Source organism: Pseudonaja textilis, chromosome 6 (assembly GCF_049901715.1).
Source record: "Pseudonaja textilis isolate UNSWEBS1 chromosome 6, rPseTex1.2, whole genome shotgun sequence".
Taxonomy (NCBI): Eukaryota; Metazoa; Chordata; class Lepidosauria; order Squamata; family Elapidae; genus Pseudonaja; species Pseudonaja textilis.
Genome location: NC_141995.1, coordinates 4,722,761 through 4,744,950, shown reverse-complemented (window position 1 = coordinate 4,744,950; position 22,190 = coordinate 4,722,761). Strand labels below are relative to the sequence as shown.

The 22,190-nt window shown below is 49.1% G+C and overlaps 1 protein-coding gene across 2 annotated transcripts in view; it reads right to left on the bottom strand.

Moving 5' to 3' along the window:
* ADISSP (adipose secreted signaling protein) overlaps positions 1 to 21,232 on the bottom strand; it is a 33,425-nt gene extending 12,193 nt beyond the window's left edge. The window contains exons 1-3 of one of the 2 annotated variants that reach the window (XM_026722650.2): positions 21,096 to 21,232; positions 9,011 to 9,114; positions 5,472 to 5,614 (exon numbers count right to left, since the gene is read on the bottom strand). In XM_026722650.2, coding sequence (XP_026578435.1) covers positions 5,472 to 5,614; positions 9,011 to 9,029 — 162 coding nt within the window. In that variant the 5' untranslated portion in view covers positions 9,030 to 9,114; positions 21,096 to 21,232. The remainder of the gene's footprint in view (positions 1 to 5,471; positions 5,615 to 9,010; positions 9,115 to 21,095) is intronic. The other variant, XM_087935712.1, reaches the window with a different exon arrangement.
* Positions 21,233 to 22,190: the final 958 nt, after the last annotated feature.

Sequence of the window (22,190 nt, the reverse complement as noted above, 5' to 3'; positions counted from 1 at the left end):
TTGTGAAGGGCTCGATTTTAAATAGGTTATTGTGTCATAAATCTACCAGCTCGATACCCGTGCTTCGCTACAAAACTATGTGGTCAGGCTTTGTTTTGGGGGAGGAAAATAAGGGGAGGGGGAATTGTGCCTCTGCCTACCAGCATCCATCGGTATTCATCTGGTTAGCATCCTGTCAGTGTGTGAAAGAGTTGAGGGCTGTTTAGAAACTGAAGCAGTATTTGCTGTGTGAGCAAGGAGACAGCGAGGAGCCTGGGCGTGGCTTAGCTCAACTGTTCTGTACTAAAGCTGCTTGGTGCTGTGAAACTGAAATGGAAACTCCTCTCCTCTGCTTGTGTTTTGCATCTGGAAGAGATTTCTTTTCAGGTGGGAAGAGGGAGTAGAACTCCTTAACATCAGAGCATGATAATAATAATAATATAGGAAATATTAATGCTCTGATGGTCATTTCAAAAAATCCTTTCTTAGTGAGCACCTAGAAGCCAAGAGGAAGAAACATGCCAAATTTCAAGATTGTAGGCTTTATGGTTCTGGAGATTTTGTGATGATGCGTGAGTGTGGTATTTTGCTCATATATATATATATATATATATATATATATATATATATATATATATCACAAAATATATACACGCAAAATACATATATATATATATGCAAAATACATACATACATACATACATATAAACAAAATATAGATTTGCAAAAGGATCCAGTTGTTTTTTCATGTAAATCCCACAAGAGAGACAGAGAAAATGAGAATTCAGTTACAGCGTGCTCCGAATATGATCAATTGATGCGTGATCTCAATCATCCCCAATAAAAGAATTAACTTTTTTTTTTAAAAAAAAAATCTACTGCTTGCTTTAATTTAGACAACTTCCCCCAATCACCCCCATTTTCAGAGTCATGAGTTTGAAAGACGGTTGCCGATTAAACAAACACCTCCCTTGCCAACAACTAAAATAAAATATAAGGCCGGTGAAGATCTTGGCTTATTAAAGCTTTGGCCAAAGGGTTGCAATGCAATGATCGTTTTTCTTCTTGACGTCCTGCCAATTATTATTTATTACTTGGCTTCAGGCGTAGGAAACCAATTGTTACTCTCAATTTAAAAAAAAAAAAAAAACTTACACTGGATCAGTGTAATGGAGCTTTAAATCTGCAAATGATAAATCACTTTTTAAAATATTTATAAAGCAATTAATTGACATTACAGGTACTCCTCGACTTACGGCCACAATTGAGCCCAAAATGTCCATTGCTAAGCAAGACAAGTCATTAAATGAGTTTTATCCCGTTCTATGACCTTCCTTGCCACAGTTGTTAAGTGAATCACTGCAGTGGTTATCGTAATCATATCACACTGTTGTTAAGTGAATCTGGCTTGTCCCCTGGACTTCACTCATCAGGCGAAAGGGGACCGCATGAACTGCAACCATCGTAAATACGAGTCAGTGGGCAAGTGTCTGAATTTTGATCGGAAGACCATGGGAATGCTACAGTGGTCGTTAAGTATGAAAAAAATGATCCCATTTTTTCCCGGTGCTAAGGTAACTTCAAATAGTCACTAAATGAACTGTTGTAAATTGAGGACTACGCACTAATACACACACACACACACACACTAGGCCCATGATGGCGAACTTATGGTATGCCTGCCACAGGTGGCACCCAGAGCCGTTTTCCCCAGCCAAACTTACCTGCACTGCGCATGCACGCGCCTCCCAGCTGATTTTCGGCCCGTTTGAGGCAGCTTTCGCCCTCCCAGAAGCTTGAGGGAAGCCTCTACGACCTCGGGAGGGCAAAAAACGGGCCTTCCGGAAATACTCGAAGGGCCGAAACCGGCCCATTTTCAGCCTTCCAAGGCTGCAGAGGCTTCCCTCAAGCCCCCGGAAGCCGAAAACAGCCTCGCCCAGGTATTTCCGGGAAGGCCCATTTTTCGGCCTCCCGAGGCTACAGAGGCTTCCCTCAAGCTTCCGGGAGGGTGAAAATGGCCTAAAACAGGCCAAAAATCAGCTGGGTGGGGTGGGGTGGGGTGGTCAACTATCCTTCCATATTATCTCCTGACTCCATGCTGAGCATTACCCAACACACTGCAAAAAATCGTTGGATCACTCAAGCAAGCAAATAAAAGAACATTTTAGTAACGGCTGGCTAGCAATAAATAATCTGTTCTCGCAGTAAATTAGAAGAAGTCCGCATTGCTCAAAGGGAGGGAGCCTGAGAAAACAAGCCACTTATTCAGTCTGGGAAGAAAAACAGACTTTAAAACACACACACACACACACACACACACCTCAACAACTTAACTCTGCAAAGCGTATCTCATCCCTCAAGCATAAATTGGACATCAAAGACACTGATAAGAGGAAAGGAGAGATGAATTGGCTTCGTCAAACCAGAATCCAGGCGTGATTCGAAAACAAACACTCCGATGTTGGAAATTTAGATGGTCCCAGATGGGTTTGGAATAAAATTTTGAAATTAATTACAAGAATCTTTCCCGTTGGGAAAACGTTGCTCTAAATTATTATTTTTTAAAAAAACAAAATACGGAGATTTTGAAATCGATCGTAAGAAACCTTCCTGTGGGAAAAATGCATTTGTTTAAGGGGTGGGTGGGATAAACATGATGAGATTCTGAAAGTTCAGCACTTGGTATGAAGAATTTAATTAAAGAAGAACGCCACTTAAATTCAATCCTCTGAATACAGAATGGAGCAATATGCTCTGATTTTGGGGGAAGTGAAGTCTACTTGGGAATAACACACGGCAAAATGAGGTTAGAGATTGTCTGCTTTGTTATAGACAAACTGGATTTTAAAAAAAGAGGAACAAATTTATGGGACAAGACTGAACTGGGCTGATTAGAAAGTGGATTTCAAAATGATAAGCTATTAAGAATGACAGGGAAAAAGATACTACACTGGATATACAAATGAAATTGCCCGATGTCTTAATAAAAGTGATATACAAATCACAAAACCAGAACTTGAATAACCTTCTTATTTGGGGTAGACAGAAGAGATTGGCTGGGGAATTCTGGGAGTTGAAATCCACCCACCTTCAAGGTTTCAAGGTTTGAGGAATACTGGCCTGACCTATATATAAAGGAGACGAATTCAGGTCTCGGACCTCAGAGAGACTCTATGCAAAGGAGACATACAGTGGTGGGATTCAAATTGTTTTTACTACCTGTTCTATGGGCGTGGCTTGGTGAGCATGGCAGGGGAAGGTTACTGTAAAATCTTCAGTCAGAAGTTCTCTGAACTACTCAAAATTTCCGCTACCGGTTTTCCAGAACTGGTCAGAACCTGCTGAATGCCACCTCTGGGGGCATAGCAGAGAGAAACAAAGATCTAAAGAAGGAGACTCTAAACTTAGCAAACTGAGCCACATTAAAGACTTGTGGACTTCAGCTCCCAGAATTCCCCAGCCAGCCTGGTCTAACACAAGGGTGGCCATCCTTGGCCACATTAAAGACTCGTGGACTTCAACTCCCAGAATTCCCCAGCCAGCCTGGTCTAACACAAGGGTGGCCATCGTTGGCTACATGAAAGATTCCTGGACTTCAACTCCCAGACTTCCCCAGCCAGCCTGGTCTAACACAAGGGTGGCCATCCTTGGCTACATGAAAGATTCCTGGACTTCAACTCCCAGAATTCCCCAGCCAGCCTGGTTTAACACAAGGGTGGCCATCGTTGGCTACATGAAAGATTCATGGACTTCAACTCCCAGAATTCCCCAGCCAGCCTGGTCTAACACAAAAGCGGCCATCCTTGGCCCCATTAAAGACTCGTGGACTTCAACTCCCAGAATTCCCCAGCCAGCCTGGTCTAACACAAGGGTGGCCATCGTTGGCTACATGAAAGATTCATAGACTTCAACTCCCAGAATTCCCCAGCCAGCCTGGTTTAACACAAGAGCGGCCATCCTCGGCCCCATTAAAGACTCGTGGACTTCAACTCCCAGAATTCCCCAGCCAGCTATGTTGCAGTCCATCCACCTTAAAGCATGCTGGCTGGCGAATTCTGGGAGTTGAAGTCCACAAGCCTTAAAGTGACCAGCGTTGGAGACCCCTGCTCTAAAGAGTCCACCAAGGAAGTCGGGTCAGTGGGCTTCTCCAACCGATGGGAGCTCAGTACCACTCAGAACTTACTTCTGTTCCCCCCGCACCTGTGGGACTTCCTCCCTCTCCAAAACACCATAACCCATCATCCCCAGGGGACAATCAATTCTGTGCCGTGTTGCACAGCAGAGCCAGACTGAGCCTCATAAATATTCTAGTGCCTTTGAACGCCTGATTTAGGAAATGTTCTGCTTTACCCCACTCCTAATATTGAACGGGAGGAAATGAAGCTCAAGATTTGAAGCCCCGCCCAGGGGAATTGGCTGCCCCTCCCCCAGCCTGCTGCCCCCCTCCCCCCCCCCAGTTTTACACCCAAAAAGCAAAGCAAAGCGAGGCGCCGAGGCTGCCAAGGCAGCTGCTGCAATCAGACCTCCTGGAAGGAAGTCGGGGATAATTGGTTTTTCCATCCCAAACACCAGAAGCAATTAGGGGGGTTTTTTTTGGGAGTGGAGGGGGGTGGGGAGGGAAAGAAAGGAGACTGCAGAGCTGCAGAAATTGGAAATGGTGGAAAATTACAGGTGGAGGGAGGGAGGAAAGAGAGAGAAAAGGGAAGGAAGGAAGGAGGAAAGAGAAAGGAAGGGAAGGAGGGAGGGAGAAAGAAAGAAAGAAAGAAAGAAAGAAAGAAAGAAAGGAAGGAAGGAAGGAAGGAAGGAAGGAAGGAAGGAAGGAAGGAAGGAAGGAAGGAAGGAAAGAAAGAAAGAGAGGAGGGAGGGAAAGGGAGGAAGGAAGGATAAAAGGAAGGAAAGAGGGAGAGAGAAAGAGAGAGAAGGAGGAAGGGAGAGAGGGAGGGATGAAACAGAACAGAATAACAAAGTTGGAAGAGACCTTGGAGGTCTTGCTGTCCAATTTCCTGTTCAAGAGGGAGGGAGGGAGGAAGAAAAGAGAAAGGGGAAATGAGGGAGGAAGGGAGAAAGACAGGGAGGAAGGAAGGGTGGGAAGGAGGAGGAAGAGAGAGAGAAAAGCAGGGAGGGAGGAAGGAAGGAAAGAGAAAGGGGGAAATGTAGGAAGAAGGAAGAAAGGGGGAGGAAGGAAGGTGGGAAGGAGGAAGAGAGAGAGAGAAAAGGAGGGAAGGAGCAAGGGAGTAGAAAGACAGGGAAGTAGGGCAGAGGAAAGAAAACGGAAGGAGGGAAAGAAAAAGGAAGGAGAAAGGGAGGAAAGGAAGAAGAAAGTGGGTGGAAGGGGAGAGAGAGAGAAAGAGAGAGACAGACAGACAGAGAGAGGAGGGAGGGAGGGAGGGAAGGGAGCGCTGAACCAATTCTTTCAAAGAGAAAAGGACACACACACACACACACACACACACGCACACGCACACGCACACACACACCCTTTGCAGACTCACCTTCACCAAGAAGTCCCCATCCTTCTCCTGGCTGACCATCACCATGGAGTCGTGAAGCTTCTCATCGAAATGAACATGGCTGGAACTTCCTTCCACCGTCTGGGCCGGGGAGAAGCGGACGCCCCCGACTTTGGGGTTGGAGCCTGCAGGGAAGCAGCGGAAGCAAGAGGAGGAAAGCTGGGTTAGCCGAGATGAGGCCCCCTCCCCCTTTTCGGGAGCTCTGCGAGCCCCCCCAGGTGAATTCAGGCCTCCCAAGTTCCCCCTGAGGAGGTGGGTTGGCTTGGTGGAACCACCGAGTGGTAGAGGTGGGAAGGCTCCAAGAGGGCATCTAGTCCATCCCCCTCCCATGGGGGCCAGGAGACCAATCAAACCGTCCTTCATCTGCCTCGTTTTTACGACCTCTGGCTACAAATGGCGGTTTAAGCGGATCACTGCAGTCGTTCAGTGGGTAACCCGGTTGTTAAGTGAATCTGGCTTCTCCCATGGACGTTGCTTGTTGCAAGAGGGGAATCACGTGAAATACACCCCCCCAAAAAGCCATGACAACCATCATAAAATTCTGGGAGTCGAAGCCCACAAGTCTTAAAAGTGGGCAAAGTTGGAGACCCCTCCAACTAGGCCCGCGATGGCGAACCTATGGCAAACTTACCTCACTGCGCATGAGCGTGCCTCCCAGCTGATTTTTGGCCCGTTTGAGGCCTTTTTCGGCCTCCCAGAGGCTTGAGGAAAGCCTCTGCAGCCTTTGCAGGCCGAAAAATAGGCCTGTTTCATCACTTCCTGTATTTCCGGAAATACCAGAAGTGACGAAACAGGCCCATTTTTCGGCCTGCAAAGGCTGCAGAGGCTTTCCTCTGGGAACCCGAAAAAGGCTTCAAACAGGCCGAAAATCAACTGGGAGCCACAGTGCAGGTAAGGGGGCAGGTGGGGGGAGATTGCGTGTGCATGTGCAGGGGCGTGGGGAGGGCGCGCATTGCCCTTTGGGTGCTGGCATGCAAGTGCATGTACAATTTTTGGCACAGGAGCCCAAAAAGGTTAGCCACCAATGAACTAGGCCAAATGTCCACTGACTTGGGAGCACCAGCCAGGAGCGATGGGAATTGGGGAGTCTTTATACAATCAGGTGACCTCATGGAGTCTGTCAACTCATAAAACATTTCTATGCCCTTTTATAGTTCCTAACAGAAAGGGGGAGGGGGAAAGGGGTTTGAAAGAGCAGTGCGGCAGCTTGGAAACTGAAGGTGCATTCCATAAATAGTTTTTCAAAGATAGTAACTAGGCGACTGACGTTTCTGCCAAGCCAATTTCTAATCGGAGAACATGATTGATGACTCTTGGCTATGGGCGTGTCCCGTTGGAGAATATGAACTATGATACATCCAGAGAGATGGGAGGAAACCAGGGTCAAGGGTGACAGCGAATTACGTGTCTCAGAATCGGGTACACCCAGGTCATGCCGACACGTTAATTCCCAATAAATCCTTTTTAAATTTTGGAAGTTTGGCTCGAGACTCATGATTTAAATGGGGGTAACTGCCGGAATCCTAACAGCGTCATCACACAACAGGGTAGGAAATCAACAGGGGTTGGTCTTGATGACCACTGAGGTCCCTTCTTCCAATTCCGTAATACCACTCAGCTTTTTCCTAACCCTCTAGAAAGGATAGAAGCTGACCAGCCCACATTCCAAAACAAACCTAAACGCAATTTTTTGTTTTTTTGTGGTGCAATTTAGCCGGGTTCGTTTCTTGGCTATTTTTCAGTTCCGTCCCCCCCCTCCTCCTCCCCTGGCTACAATCAATTGAGCAGGAGCGAGAAATAAATTGACCGATAAATTTCCCATATCGATTAAGCGTCGTCTGTTGCCACAGACACAATTCCCATCGCTCCAGCAGGCAGGAAGGCGTACGCTTGAAGGGCAGGACGTAACTCGCCAAGTTTTCGGATGCGAAGGACCACCCGCTATGCCCCTACCTGGAACTTTTCAAATGGGGGACTACAACCTCCATGGGTCCCAGCCACCAAGGCCAATGGCTGAGATGGGGCGTCTGCTTTGGAGGAAGGAGCTCCGCTGGCTTTTCCTGAACCTCCAAAGGGGAATCATTATGAGAGCCTGGTTGTTTTCTTGCAGACGTTTCACGACCCGACTAGGTAATGTCATTAGTGCTACAAGGGAGTGGGGTTTAATAGGGAGGAGAAGGACTTTGGTGTCCTTGGTGCTCTTGAGCAGGTGTTTCGTTAGTTGACTAGCCCTGATGATGTTACCTAGTTGGGTCATGAAACGTCTGCAAGGAAACCACCAAGCTCAAAGAGCACCGAGAACCCCTCAGGCTTCCTCCTCCTCTTCTCCTCCTCCTCCTCTTCTCCTCCTCCTCCTCTTCCTCCTCCTCTCCCACTCACTCCCTTCTAGCCCTGATGAGGTTCTCTAGTTGGGTCATGAAACGTCTGCAAGAAAACCACTAAGCTCAGCACCAAGGACCCCACAGTTGTCCTCCTCTTCTTGTTTATCCTCCTCCTCTTCCTCTTCCTCCTCCTCTCTTAAAACCCCACTCCCTTCTAGCCCTGATGAGGTTCCCTAGTTGGGTCATGAAACGTCTGCAAGGAAACCACCCAGCTCAGCACCAAGGACCCCACAGTTGTCCTCCTCTTCTTGTTTATCCTCCTCCTCCTCTTCCTCCTCCTCCTCTCTTAAAACCCCACTCCCTTCTAGCCCTGATGAGGTTCCCTAGTTGGGTCATGAAACGTCTGCAAGGAAACCACCCAGCTCAGGGAGCAACCCAGGACCATTCACTTCAACCCTGAGCTGCAAATGTTCTCCTTTACAGGAAGAAGGAGAAGTTTTCTCACCATGGCAACGGGCATCCCAGTCCAGAAGGACGGGTTCCTTCTGGACCACAAGACCCGTGGCCCAAAAGAAAGGGCTGTAACCCAACTGGGAAGGGACGACCATGGCTTTTAAAGGCCGAACTTAAAGGAAAAGAGCCCCAAAGAGGATTAGGGGACTGGAGGCTCAAACGTCTAAAGATCAGTTGCAGGAACTAGTCTAGTGAAGAGAAGGGGAGACATGACAGCAGTCTTCCAGTATCTCAGGGGCTGCCCCAAAGAAGAGGGAGTCAAGCTATTCTCCAAACCCTGAAGGCAGGAGAAGAAGCAACAGGTGGAAACTAACCAAGGAGAGAAGCAACCTAGAACTAAGGAGGAATTTACTGACAGGGAGGACAATTAACCAGTGGAACGGCTTGCCACCAGAAATTGTGGGGGCTCCGTCACGGGAGGCTTTTAAGAAGAGACTGGACAGCCATTTGTCTGAAATAAAGTAGGTGGTTGAGCTAGAAGACCTCCAAGGGCCCTCCCAACTCTGCTATCCTGGTAACAGAGACACCTCGTGAATCAGAAACCCACCGGACAAGCTCCCTGGCCTCATTCCAAAGGCCCCCCAAAAGGGAGGGGGACCATCTTGGTGTGTGTGTGTGTGGGGGGGGCTCAAATGGATGCTGGCTGGTGACCCTTTCCGACCCCCCCCCCCAAGTGGCCCCACTCACCTTTGTTGGCCGTCGCCATCTGACCCAGCGAGAATCGCGCTGCGGCTGTACCAAAACCCCAGGACCATCAGCCAGCCATGCTCCGGCAAACTGAACGGGGCTGCCTGGCGGAAAAAGAGAGGGGGGGAATTGGGGAGCGGGAGAGGGAGCGAGAATGAGAGAAAGGGTGAGAGAGGGAAAGGGAGAGACAGAGAAAAAGAAGGGGGAGAGAGAGAAAGAAGGAGGGAGGGGAGAGGGAGAGAAAGGGGGAAGAAAGAGAAACAGGAGGGAGGGAGAGAATGGAGAGAGGGAGGGAGAGAGGGGGAAACGAGGGAGAAAGAGAATGAGGAAGACGAAAGGGAGGGAAAGGGAGAGAAAGGGAGCGGGAGAAAGGGACGGAGAGAGAATAAGAAAGAAGAGAAAGGGAGAGAGTAAGAGAGACAGGGAAAACGGAGGGAGAAACAGAATGAGAAAACGAAAGGGAAGGAGAGAGAAAGGGAGAAGGAGGGAAAGGGAGAAAGAGAGGGAGGGAGAGAGAATGAGAAAGGAGAGAGAAAGGAAGGGGAGGGAGAGAGGGAAACAGGGAGGGAGAAACAGAATGAGAAAGACAAAAGGGAGGGAGAGGGAAAGGGAGAAGGAGGGAAAGGGAGAAAGAGACGGAGGGAGAGAGAATGAGAAAGGAAAAAGAAAGGAGGGAGAGAGAGAGAGAAAAAGAGAGAGAAGAGAAAGAAACAGGGAGGGAGAGAGAGAAAGAGAGAGAGAGAGAGAGAGAAAGGGAGGGAGAAACAGGGAGGAGAGAGAAAGAGAGATTTGAGTGCAGGAACTCAGCTGGGATATCTGCAAATTGGCCCCTTCCAGCCAACCCCTTTCCACCCTGGGCTGCCTCTTTATCTGCTGGGAAGCAGGTGGCGCAGGCAGATGTCGGAGAAATAAGCAACTTGAGGCGTGTTTGCCAAAATAGCCGGAGGGCGCAGAGGGAGGGAGGCAGGCCCGTCATCTGCAGGTCCCTCTTACTGACCCCTGACTCCTCTGGGGAGGGCGAAGCTTTTCTGCCTCTTTGTGTAAAAAAAAAAAGAAGAAAAAAAGAAGGGGGAATTTGCACTTCTCTGCAAATTATCGGCTTCTCCAGATGTCAGCCTAAATTTGATGGGAGTTTTTTTTGGGTGGGGGGAGCAGGGGGGTTGTTTCTTTCGTGGGTGGGTGCCGCTGATGCGAGAAAGCACCCTGGCTGGAAAAGCCAGTTGATGCATTACTTTAATTTACTCAGGGTGCTATTGTTGTTTTTATGTTGTTATTTTTTTTTAACTCTAATAAGCTTTCCTTGGCGGTTTGCAATAAAGCCCACGAAGAAAGGAAAGCAAGGTTGTTGTTTTTTTGGAATAAAGACGTGATAAAAATCAACCCGAAGGCCCAATTGAAAACAGCCGGCCGTCTGGGCCGCTGCAAGGCAAGACACTCGAAATGTGAACTATGAATGGAAAGCCCTGTTCAAAACACAAAGAGAAGGCGAGGAAACAGTTTGGAGGGAGGGAAAAAAAAGCCTTGTTCTTTCCGTAATAGCTTCCCGTGGTTTGTTTGTGGGAATGCGGCCGTCGGGAGGGTTGAGGGCCTCCGGGTGCGCAGCGTGCCCTGCGAACACAGCCAATCCTGACTTGCACACAAGTCAGGGCGGAATTCGACCGGTTGGGACCGGTTCGGGCGAACTGCGTGTTAAATTTGCATCCGGTTTGCCCAACGGGTAGTTGAACCGACTGGCCAAGCCCTGCCCGCCCCTCCCCTCCCCGAGGAGTCTCCACCTGGCCCGTTTTGGATGCAGGTAAGTGCAGACTCCAGGCGGAGGCTCTGGGAGGGGGGAAAAAACGGGCCTACTAGAAGTCTGGAAACGGGCCTGTTTCTGGCTTCCGGAGGTCCTCCAGAGCCCGGGGGAGGCCATTTTCACCCTCCCAGAGACCTGAGGGAAGCCTCCGGACTGTGGGGGAGGTCAAAAACCGCCATCCCAGAAGTCCTGGTAGGCCACGCCCACCCTTCAACTTTGTCTTTCTTATTGACAACTGTTACTGTATTTCCCCATGTATAAGCCACCCCTTTTTTCCAAAATTTTCAAGCCCAAAAAGTAGGGGGGTGGCATATACAAAGCAGGTACACTTTTTATACGTGAAAAATGCATAAAATAATAAAGTAGGAATAAACTGGTTTTCCAGCAGTATGCTATACTTTTTTGTAAAAATTGTACGTGATGATACGATTACGAGTGCGAGTACGCGATAGAAATGCATACGCTAGGCATCGCCTGAATGCTTCGCTCCTACTCTCGTTCGATGCGCAGAGATTGCTAGCGCCGCCCGCACCGCTTTGCGCCATGACCGAAGTTGTAGATCTAGACGTCGAATTTTGTTTCTTTGTAAATTTTCTTTCTTCATAACTTGTTTCTCTAATAAAATATTTTTTTCAAAACTTCACAGTCCAAAAATTGGGGGGGTGGCTTATACAAAGGGGGTGCTTATACATGGGGAAATACGGTAAGTCTGGGGTGTTATGTGGCAGGTGCCTGTCTGCCTGGATTCTGAATTATTATTATTGTTGTTGTGGTTATTTCAAATGGGTAACAATCGTGGCTCAGGCTAACTTGAAGCCAAGCCAGAGAAAATAAACTATGATTGTTTTTCACACTTACGACCAAGGCATCATCCCCACGGTCGTGTGATCGAAATGAAAGATGCTCGGCCACTGACTCGTATTTATGACGGTCGCAGTGTCCTGGGGTCCCCGTGAATCCCCTTTGGAGACTTTCTGACAAGCCCAGTCCACGGGGCAAAATCGAGCAAAACTCACTTAACAACGGCCTCACTTAGCAACAGAGATGTCGGCCTCCCTTGTGGCCGTTATGTCGAGGGCTACCCGTAAGCTCGGATCGGCTTGCGATGATTAGAAAAATGTGACCTTTTCCACAAACGAGGCAGCAATTACTTTGAATATCTTCCATCCCACGAAGCCACCCCTGACCCCCGAGGCACTTTAGACATGCTCAGATGCTGCCAAGAGGCTTTGGCGCTGCTCCAAGTCCCCATAAAAAGAACCTCATTATCTTTTGTGCCATCACTCCCTGGGCATCATTCCCTCCCAGCACGGGTGGTACCCAGCACGTGTCAAGCAAGCGAGCAATTTTTCAGGTATAAAAATAAACACCCCAACCCCTTGTTTCCATCCCATCCCAAATAAATCACCTCAGCCATTAAAAACACAACCATCAAAGCAACAGGCGCGCCTGGAAACCCGCCAGTCACACCACCACCCCCAAAAAATGGGGAGAGGAGAAAGGATCTTAGGAACCAGCCAGCGAGTTTCTCTCGTTCCCCGTTTGGAGGATCTGGCAAGCATTGCAGCTGCTGATTCTGCGTGATCCGGCCCCCTGCGGCCCCCCTCCCCAACACACCCATCATGCACTCCCTTGTCCTCATCTCACCCCCCTCTCCAACCCATCAGCCAAACAACTCCGTGTCCTTTTTTGGGCGCAGGAAGATGAAAGGGAGAATTTGGACAACGCAGGGTAAAACATTTCATCTAATCTGCAATGCCTCGTTGTATGTTATCGGGTATTCTTTTCTGATAATTTAATTTGCAGAGGATAAAAAATAAAGGTTCCCCTCGCACCTACGTGCCGATCGTTCCCGGCTCTAGGGGACGGTGCTTATCTCCGTTACAAAGCCGAAGAAGAGCCAGCGCTGTCTGAAGACGTCTCCATGGTCACCTGGCCGACATGACTAAAAGCCAAAGGCACACAGAACTCTGTTACCTTCCCACCAAAGGGGTCCCTATTTTTCTACTTGCATTTTTTACGTGCTTTTGAACTGCTAGGTTGGTAGAAGCTGGGACAAGTAACGGGAGCTCACTCCGTTACGCAGTGCTAGGGATTCGAACCGCCAACCTTTCTGATCGACAAGCTCAGCGTCTTAGCCACTGAGTCATACGTAACATTAAAAAGAAAAAAAAAATGAACGCAACAGATAAAATACAGATAAAGAAAAAATACCAAAGGCTAATACCAAAGTACAGGTGTGAACCCACAATTCATTCAGTGACGGTTCAAAAGTACGACAACACTGAAAAAAAGGACTTAACGCTGTTTTTAACACAACCATTCTCACATCCCCCTCGTGGGCATATGGTTTACGTTCAGATGTTTGATCAATGATTCACACTTACGACGGTTTGCAGCGTCCCGGGGGGTCACATGATCCCCTTTGCTGACCTTCTTCTGACGAGCCAAGTCTGTGGAGAAGCCAGAATCGATTAACAACCGTCTGACTAGTTTAACAACTGCAACGCTTCGCTTAATAACTCTGGCCAGAAAGGTCGCAAAATGGGGCATAAAACTCACTTGAATAACGGTCTCCCTTAGCGATAGAAAGGTGGGGCTTAATTGCAGTCCTAAATCGAGGACTGCCTGTATATAAAAGGAGAAAAAGATGATCGTGCGAACCCCAGGATACCGCCACCGTCATAAATATGAGTTGTAAGTGTGGAAAAGGGCCATGTCATTTTTTCCAGGGCTGTAGTTTCGGCCAGTCACTAAACAAGATGGTTGCAAGCCAAGGACTGCCTGTGCTGCATTCAACAGCATGTAATATAGAAGGTCTCGGGGTTCTGCTCACAAACTTGCCTTCCTTCTTGAGGCTTTGCACAATGAGCTTTCTCCAGCAATATACGTACAATAGCACAGAATAGAATAAAGAATAGAATAGAATAGAAACATAGAACAGAAGAGAGAGAAAAAGAGAGAAAAGAACAGAAGAGAATAGAGAAGAGAGGAGAAAAAAAAAGAAGAGAAGAGAATATAGAGAAAAGAATGGAATAAAATAGAGAAGAAAGAAGAAAATAGAATAGAAAGAAAGAGAATAGAGAGAATGGGGAAGAGAATGGAATAGAATAGAGAACAGAACAGAGAATAGGGAATAAAATATAATAGAAAATAGAAGAGAAGAGAGAATAGGGAAGAGAATAGGATAGAACAGAACGTAATAGAGAAGAGAGAATAGAATGGAAAAGAACAGAATAAAATAGCAGAGTTGGAAGGGACTTTGGAGGTCTTCTAGTCCAACCCCCTGCTTAGGCAGGATCCCTTATACCATTTCAGACAAATAGTTATCCGACATCTTAAAAACTTCCAGTGTTGGAGCATCCACAACTTCTGCAGGCAAGCTGTTCCACTGATGAACTGTTCCAATTGTCATGCTCTTAAGAAAAGTTAAGTCTGCTTTCATTTATAAAATAAATAAAATATTTTCCCTGGCTAACATTCCCGGTTCTTAAGAGCTGCTTTGGGTGATAAGCTGGCAGCTGCCCATCGCCCGATGGTTGAGTTCCTCCCCCTTCCCTCGATGGGGGAAAAAAAAAAGTCAGAATTTAAATCTCTGGTTTCCAGAGGTGAAAATGAATGCCATGCTTGCAAATTGCACCCTGTTTGGGGAGAAGCTTGGCATGAGAACGAGGGAAAGGAAGGCCTGGCAGCGAAGGGGTGTGATCCCCTGGCTTTTACGCACCCCTGGGCTTTCCAAATGCGTGCCCAGGAAACAAGCACAGCCCAATCCTCGCTCTCCCGGAGTTCAGTTTTGCCGGCCACAGCGGGAGAGTGTCACTTCCACAAGCCACGATCAGCAACCCCTGGCTTACAAGCTTTCCAAGCCAATCCTGCCTGCTGAGAAACGGGCTAAAAACAGGTTTAAAGGGCCACCGCCGTTTTTTTAATACAGAGATCCAGCCACAAAAAAAGGAATTTAAACTGACTGCACATTGACTGCACCGCCGGAAGAAGTCTTAAAGGAAAACCAGGTTTTAGGGTTTGCCTGAATTATCAGGTGTGCACAAAGCAAAAATACAGTATATCTCTGAAGAAATGCAAAAATATCTCTGAAGATGTGCAAAAAATATATTTTTTCGATCCGGTAGCTGCAAAGGATTTTGCGACCAGATTTACAGCGTTTAGGTTTCTATCAATTCAACAAAAATTAACAATAGGGTGAATGAACTTGACGGGGCATCCAAAGGGCTGAGGATTTTGCAATAAATAAAGAATGTTTGGAAAAATAATCCATAGGTTTATAGTACTGTCCATCGACTCTGAAGTTTCTCGGAAACCATTTTTGATGCGAATAGCTCAAGACATAAAGGGACACGGTGGCTCAGGGGCTAAGACGCTGAGCTTGTTGATCAGGCAGTTCAGCAGTTTGAATACCCAGCGCCGCGTAATGGAGTGAGCTCCCGTTCCTTGTCCCAGCATCTGTCAACCTAGCAGTTCGAAAGCATGTAAAAAAAATGCAAGTAGAAAAATAGGGACCCCTTTGGTGGGAAGGGAACAGCGTTCCATGCGCCTTTGGCATTTAATCATGCCAGCCACATGACTGTGGCGATGTCTTCGGGCACCGCTGGTTCTTCGGCTTTGTAATGGAGATGAGCAGAGCCCCTAAAGCCAGAAATGACTAGAACATGTGTGCGAGGGGAAGCTTTAACTTACCCCAAGATATACGTGAAATGTTTGAGTTCTATGCAGAGAAGTAAACGGCCCCAAATGTTTGAACGTGTCCTCAAAGCTCAGCATTGAAGACTACGGTCTCCTCCCCTCTGGCTAGAAGTGAATGTCACTCCACTCAAGACGGCTTCTTGGGTGACGTGAGCAGGGCGATTGGAATGGGCCCACGGGGAGGGAAATGGGCCTTGCGCTGTGGAGTTTTTCATGCTCTCTCTCCATTTGGCCTCCTGCTGCTCCTTTCTTCCTCCTGCAATAAGACGCCTCTTCCAGCCATTCCCAGATAATAGCCACGCTGCGGAGGGGGAGACATGACAGTACCCTGTGTGCATAGCTAAGCAGGGCAGAGAAATGGGAGGGAGGGAGGGAAGGAAAGAAACGAAGGAAGAAGGAAGGAAGTAAAGGAAGGAGAAAGACAGAAGGGAGGAAGGAGGGAAGGAATGGAGAGAGGGAGGAAGAAAGGAAGGAGAAAGAGAAAAGGGGGGAGGAAGAAGACAGGAGGAAGAAATGAGAAAGAGAAAAGGGAGGAAATAAAGGAAGGAGAAAGACAGAAGGAGGGAGGGGAGGGAAGGAAAGGAGAAAGGGAGGGAGGGGGAGGGAAGGAAAGGAGAAAGACAGGAGAGAGAGGAAGAAAAGGAGGAGAAAGAGAAAAGGGAGGGGAGGGAGGGAGGAAGACAGTAGGAGGAAGAAAGGAGAAAAGGGAGGACGGAAGTAAAGGAAGGAGATAGATAGGAGGGGGGAGGGAGGAAGAAAGGAAGAAAGAGAAAAGGGAGGGGAGGGAGGGAGGGAGGGAGGAAGAGGAAAAGAAAGGAGAAAAAGGAGGACGGAAGTAAGGAAGGAGAAAGACAGGAGGAAGGAAGGATAAAGAGAAAAGGGAGGATGGAAGTAAAAAAGGAGAAAGACAGAAGGAGGGAGGGAGGAAGAAAGGAGAAAGAGAAAAGGGAGGAGGAAGGAGGGAGGAAGAAAGGAGAAAAGGGAGGATGGAAGTAAAGGAAGGAGAAAGATAGAAGGAGGGAGGGAGGAAGAAAGGAAGGAGAAAGAGAAAAGGGAGGAAGGAGGAAGACAGGAGGGAGGAAGAAAGGAGAAAAGGGAGGACGGAAGTAAACAAAAGCAGAAAGACAGAAGGAGGGAGGAAGAAAGGAAGGAAGGAGAAAGAGAAAAGGGAGGGAGGGAAAGAAGGAAGCAAGCAAGCAAGCCCCGGCGAAGGCTCTCCCAGCCAGGTGACTCCCACAACAGGTGACTCCCCAAGTCATAACACTCATAACCCCCAACCGCCCACCCCCAGGAAATGTGGCTGCCGTCGACCTTCTCCAGCAGCGAAGGGGAACCGGTGGCTGGTGTGCCAAAGGCTAAGCCGGGATGGAAAGAATCCTCTTGCACGTTGAGTCCACACTCCAAGAATTCGCTCCCCAGCCCCCCAGCCGGAAAATGCACTAATATTCCCCCAACAGAAAGATAGATTGACCGGTCGCTAGGCGTGACACCCCCCCCCCAAAAAAATAACATATTATTATTATTGCTCACCCTCTGACGCCCAACCACTCCGAAAACAGCGAAGTGGGAGGGTTGCTCAATGAGTTTTGTCCCATTTTACGACCTGGCTTGCCGCCCCAGTTGCTTAAGCGAATCGTTGCAATTGTTAAGTCAGCAACCCAGTTGTTAAGTGAATCAGGCTTCCCCACTGACTCTGCTTGTCAGAAAGTCGCAAAAGGGGATCCCGTGACACTGTGAATGTGAGTCTTGTTGCCAAGGCTGGTTGAATTTTGATCGCGTGACCCCGGGAATGCGGCAATGGTCATAAGTGTAAACAAAGGCCCTTAAGTCCCTTTTTTCCGGGCCATTGGAACTTCGGTCACTAAATGGAACTGTTGTAAGTCGAGGACTTCCTGTATCCCTTTGACTGTTTAAGTGTCCCAAACGTGCTTTTCCAAAAGGCAACTGGACCTTCTTGAGTTTTTATTTTTTTAATGTTTCGCTTCTCATCCCAGAAGCTTCTTCAGTTCAACCTTAACCCAGAACTGAAGAAGCTTCTGGGATGAGAAGTGAAACCTCTTCAAGGAAAAACAACCAAGAAAGTCTATGGAGATTCTCAGTCATTCAGGTCATGGTTGTCCCAAAGGAGAAGCTCCAGGGACATCAGCTTATAAGTGAATAAAATTCTTCCACCCTGACGCAGAACTTCCCCATAGGTAGATGCCACCTGCTGCTGTCTTCCTTGCTTATTACGTGTTGAAGCAGGCTACACGACACCCGTGTGACTGCCCCCTTCAGCTTTCTTGTCATTTTGGGAAATGCAAAGGGCCCCTCAAAGATTTGGGGGCACCCGTTTCCCCAGGCAACGTCTTCCGTTCCACAAAACTGGTCCCACGAAATCATCTCCGCAGAGGCCCTGTCTATGACGATCCCTTAATGGGTGTGTCTCTACTACTCAATTGTCCTCCAGAGCAGAAGAACTGTTCCAAGTCTGGGATAAACGTGGGGCAGGCTTAGGAAAAGGGTTGGTGTCGTGGCCCAACAGCTGCCCGCGGAGCTGGCAGCAGACTCAAGACAGTGAGGAGGTTGGGGAGGAACATGGGCCAGTCCTGGAGTCTGGGGAAGGCTCTGACAAGGGCTCTGTGTCGGAGGCAGAGGTGGGGCCAGGGCCGTCTGACAGTTCTCAGCTGCCTTTGGAGTCGGAGATAAGTGAGGAAGAAGAACAGCTGGAGCCTGTTCCCAGTGTGCGCATGCACAGAGCTGCCAGATGAAGAGAACAGCTCAGGAACACGGGCCAACTTGGGAGTAAAGCCACAGGGGGGCGGCAAACGGTCGTCTCCTCCGTAGGGAACAAAAGAGGAGTAAAAGGGGAGTGGAACTTTGCCGGAGATAATTGGTTCATTCCGGCATGCTTGCCAAGTATTGCCGCATCTGAAAGATATCGGCCTGGCCCCTCTTCCAAGCCTAATAAAGGTTTGTAACCGAGAACTATCGTGAAAGACCGTTGGCCAGGACTTTGTTGGAGAGGAAATTCATTGTAAATCAAATAAAAGGGGTTTATCGGGACGAGGACTCGGCTTCGTGCTGTTGGGAGAAGCTTAGGTCAGAAACAGTGGGAGAGGAAGGGCATCCTTGAGGTCCATCCAATCAGGCCTGGCCTGGATAAAATGGCAGGGAAAAACATCAAGAAGGTTCAAGAGGAAGAGACCGTGAGCAGGAAGGATAATTCAACCGGGGAACTCAGCCCCACAAGATAATGCAGTGGCCACCATTGGAGGGCTCTCTCAGGGACCTGGCTACTTTCATATGGGGAGACCCCTCTTGAAGACCCCAAGTTGGGGCAGCCCATCGCCAGATGTCAAGCTGTAAGGGAAATGGCGCCCAGTGTCACTTGATGGGGAGGTGGGCAGCATATACGTGGGAGAAAGTAAAAAAGAACAATACAATAAAAATAAGTAAAATAAAAATAAATGAAATAATATAATGAAATACTGTAATAAAACAAAATAGAAAATAAATAAAAAATAAATGAAATGAAATAGAATGAATTTAAATAAAATACAACTGAAATAAAATAATGAAATGAAATACAATTAAATAAAATATAATAAATATAAATATGATATAATATAATGAAATGAAATACAATAATGAAATGAAATGAAATACAATAATGAAATGAAATGCAATACAATAAAGAAATGAAATGAAATATAATATAAAATAAATATAATATAAATGCAATATGATATAATATAATATAGGGGACACGGTAGCTCGGTGGCTAAGACGCTGAGCTTGTCAATCGGAAAGGTTGGCAGTTCGGCGGTTCGAATCCCTAGTGCCACGAAACGGAGTGAGCTCCCGCTCCTTGTCCCAGCTTCTGCCAACCTGGCAGTTCAAAAGCACGTTTAAAAATGCAAGTAGAAAAATAGGGACCCCTTTGGTGGGAAGGGAACAACGTTCCATGCGCCTTTGGCATTTAATCATGCCGGCCACATGACCGTGGCAATGTCTTCGGGCACCGCTGGTTGTTCGGCTTTGTAACGGAGATAAGCATTGCTCCCTAGAGTCGGAAACGACTAGCACAAGGGGAACCTTTACCTGATATATTATAATATATAATATATAATATAAATGTCTGCATTTTTGGAAGCTCCAGAGAGACCACTACTTGACCACTGTCGAGAAGCCCAGCCCTGGACTCCAACGGTTCTCGTGATCCAGGGCCACAAATAATTCTCACATTCTGGATCCATCCCGACGTTACTCAAAACCTTAACGCAGAGGCTTCTCCCATCACACCTGGCTCCCTGTTCCCTCTCTCTCATTCCCTCCCTCCCTCTCTCTCTCTGCCCAATTCACTTCACAGGGTTGTTGTTCGGGAGGAATCTGCCGCTTTGAGTTACTTATCAACATATCAAACACAGGAACATAAATAAAATAAGTCAGAAAACCTTCTCCCTCGTCCTATATATAAACTGCTCCACCAGTTTCATCTACCTTTGGATCAAAATTTCAGTCGTTGTGTATTCCTTAAAGCTAACCCCACCCCCCCAACACACACACACCCATCCCTCTGGGCAGCCCTGGGCCATGCTGGCAGGGGAGGATGGATGCTGTAGTACCTGCTCTGCGGAAGACAGCCCGATGCTTCACATGGGCACCGGAGGAGCGAAGACCTCATCCTGGGGCCAAGAAGGCCAAAGGAGGAGGTGAGGGTTATTTTTGGGGGGGGGGGTTGACAATGCTTTCCCCCCACCCGCCGCCAAAAAAAAAACACCAAAACCATCGATCAAATGCATAGCCAATTCTGCCAAGTATTCAGCCAACTGTTCCAACGGTGCATACATTGAATGTGTAAATCAAATAAGTTACCCTGCAACGCAAGAAGGGGGCTGCAAGGAAGGGGGGCGTCTAGACCGACCCGGGGGATTTAAATCCGACAACAAAGCCTGCCCCCCCCCCACCCCCGCGCTGCATCAATGCACCAAGCTGTGGGGTGAGGAGAGGCTCGGTCTCCCCTCCTTTTGCCTGGGGGAGGCTGCGATTGCAGGTTGCAAGTGAGCAGCAAGCGGGGAGGGCAGGAAAAAGGGTTTTTTTTCCCAGCCCCCTCCATTAACGCAGCTCATCACCCCGCCGCCACCACCCCCAAGGCAGAAACCCCAAAGGCTAAGAGAGGGCCCGCGGGCGCCCGGTTGCAAAAGGAGCGCCGGGAGGCTTTGCAGACGGCTGGGGCAGCAGCGGCCGCGCGAAGCTGGGAGCCGGGCCATGTCCGTCCGTCCGTCCCCAAAAAACACCTCTTCCTCAATCCGGGCCGGGGCGACCCTGCGGGAAAGCCAACCGTATTGGGGAAGGGAAAGGACGGCGCACCACGCGGTGATCCCGGGACCAAGAAGGGGAGGAAGGGGAAGAGAGACACCCGCCTCGCACACACGCACAGACACCTGGGTTCTTTAACAAGGAGAAACCGGGGGTCCCGATCCCCGCTGTCCACCCCCCGAAAAGAAAAAAAAACAACCTGGGGCGGCTGGGAGGGATGGGACTTGTAGTCCACCGTTTATGGGTCCGCGTGGGGAAGGGAGGAAGACAAGCGGAGGTTCGACTCACCTCGCTGCAGCGGAGGGCGGGGAGGAAAAAAAAATAAGCCTCGCCCGCCGGGAGAAGAACCGTCTCCGCCGCCGCCCCCGAGCCTCCCGCTCCACCCGCCGGCCTGGCGCGGGACTCCGGACAGCCGGTGGGGAGGGGGGCCAGGAGGGCTCCGCAGGGAGAGCGCCGCCCCGCCCCTTGCTTCCCATTGGCCGCTGCAACAAAAGAGGCCGGCGCCCCGCCCCGCCCACCCGCGTCCTCGCGGCCTTTGATTGGCCGCGCGGGAAGGAGTCGGGGGTGGGGGCGAGAGAGAGAGAGAGAAAGGCGGGGGCTTGAAAGGCCGAGCGCCGAGGGACCGAGGCGGGCAGGCGGGGGCGTGGTCAAGGGCGGGAGGCGCAGCCAATGAGAGGGCGGGAAAGAGAGCAACTGTTTGCGAGGCTGGCGCGTGGCCGGGAGTTGGCGGGGCGCCGCCTCGAGCGCCCCGGACTGGACGGGCGGCTTGCAAAGGGAAGGGGGGGGCGGGGGAGGGCGTTGCCTTGCACCGGGATTTGCAGCGGGGTGGGGGCGGGTTGAGGGGGCAGCTGACCTTCATCGCCAGCCTCCCACCCACCCCCAAGACTGGGCTTTCGCTGGGTGGAGGGAACCGTCCTCTCTCCAGCCCTGGGAAGCAGGTTTTTTTTTTCCGTTTCGGTAGTAGCCCTGATGAGGTTCCCTAGTTGGGTCATGAGACGTCTGCGAGAAAAACCACTAAGCTCAGAGACCACCAAGGACCCCAAAGTCCTCCTCCACCTGTCCTGCACTCTGCAAATGCTACTCCCTCCTAGCCCTTATGAAAGCAACCAAGCTCACAGGAGCAACTACAGTTCTCTCTTCCTCCTCCTCCTCCTCCTCCTCCCTGAAAAAAAACTACCAAGCTCAGAAAGTACCAAGGACCTTACAGTCCTCCTCCTCCTCCCCGCCTTGTAAAGTAATGAAACATTGCAAGAAAACCACCAAGCTCAGAGAGCACCAAGGACCCCACAGTCCTCCTCCTCCTCCTCCTGCACCACTCCCTTCTAGTACTGATGATGTTCCCTAGTTGGGTCATGAAACATCTGCAAGGAAGCCACCAAGCTC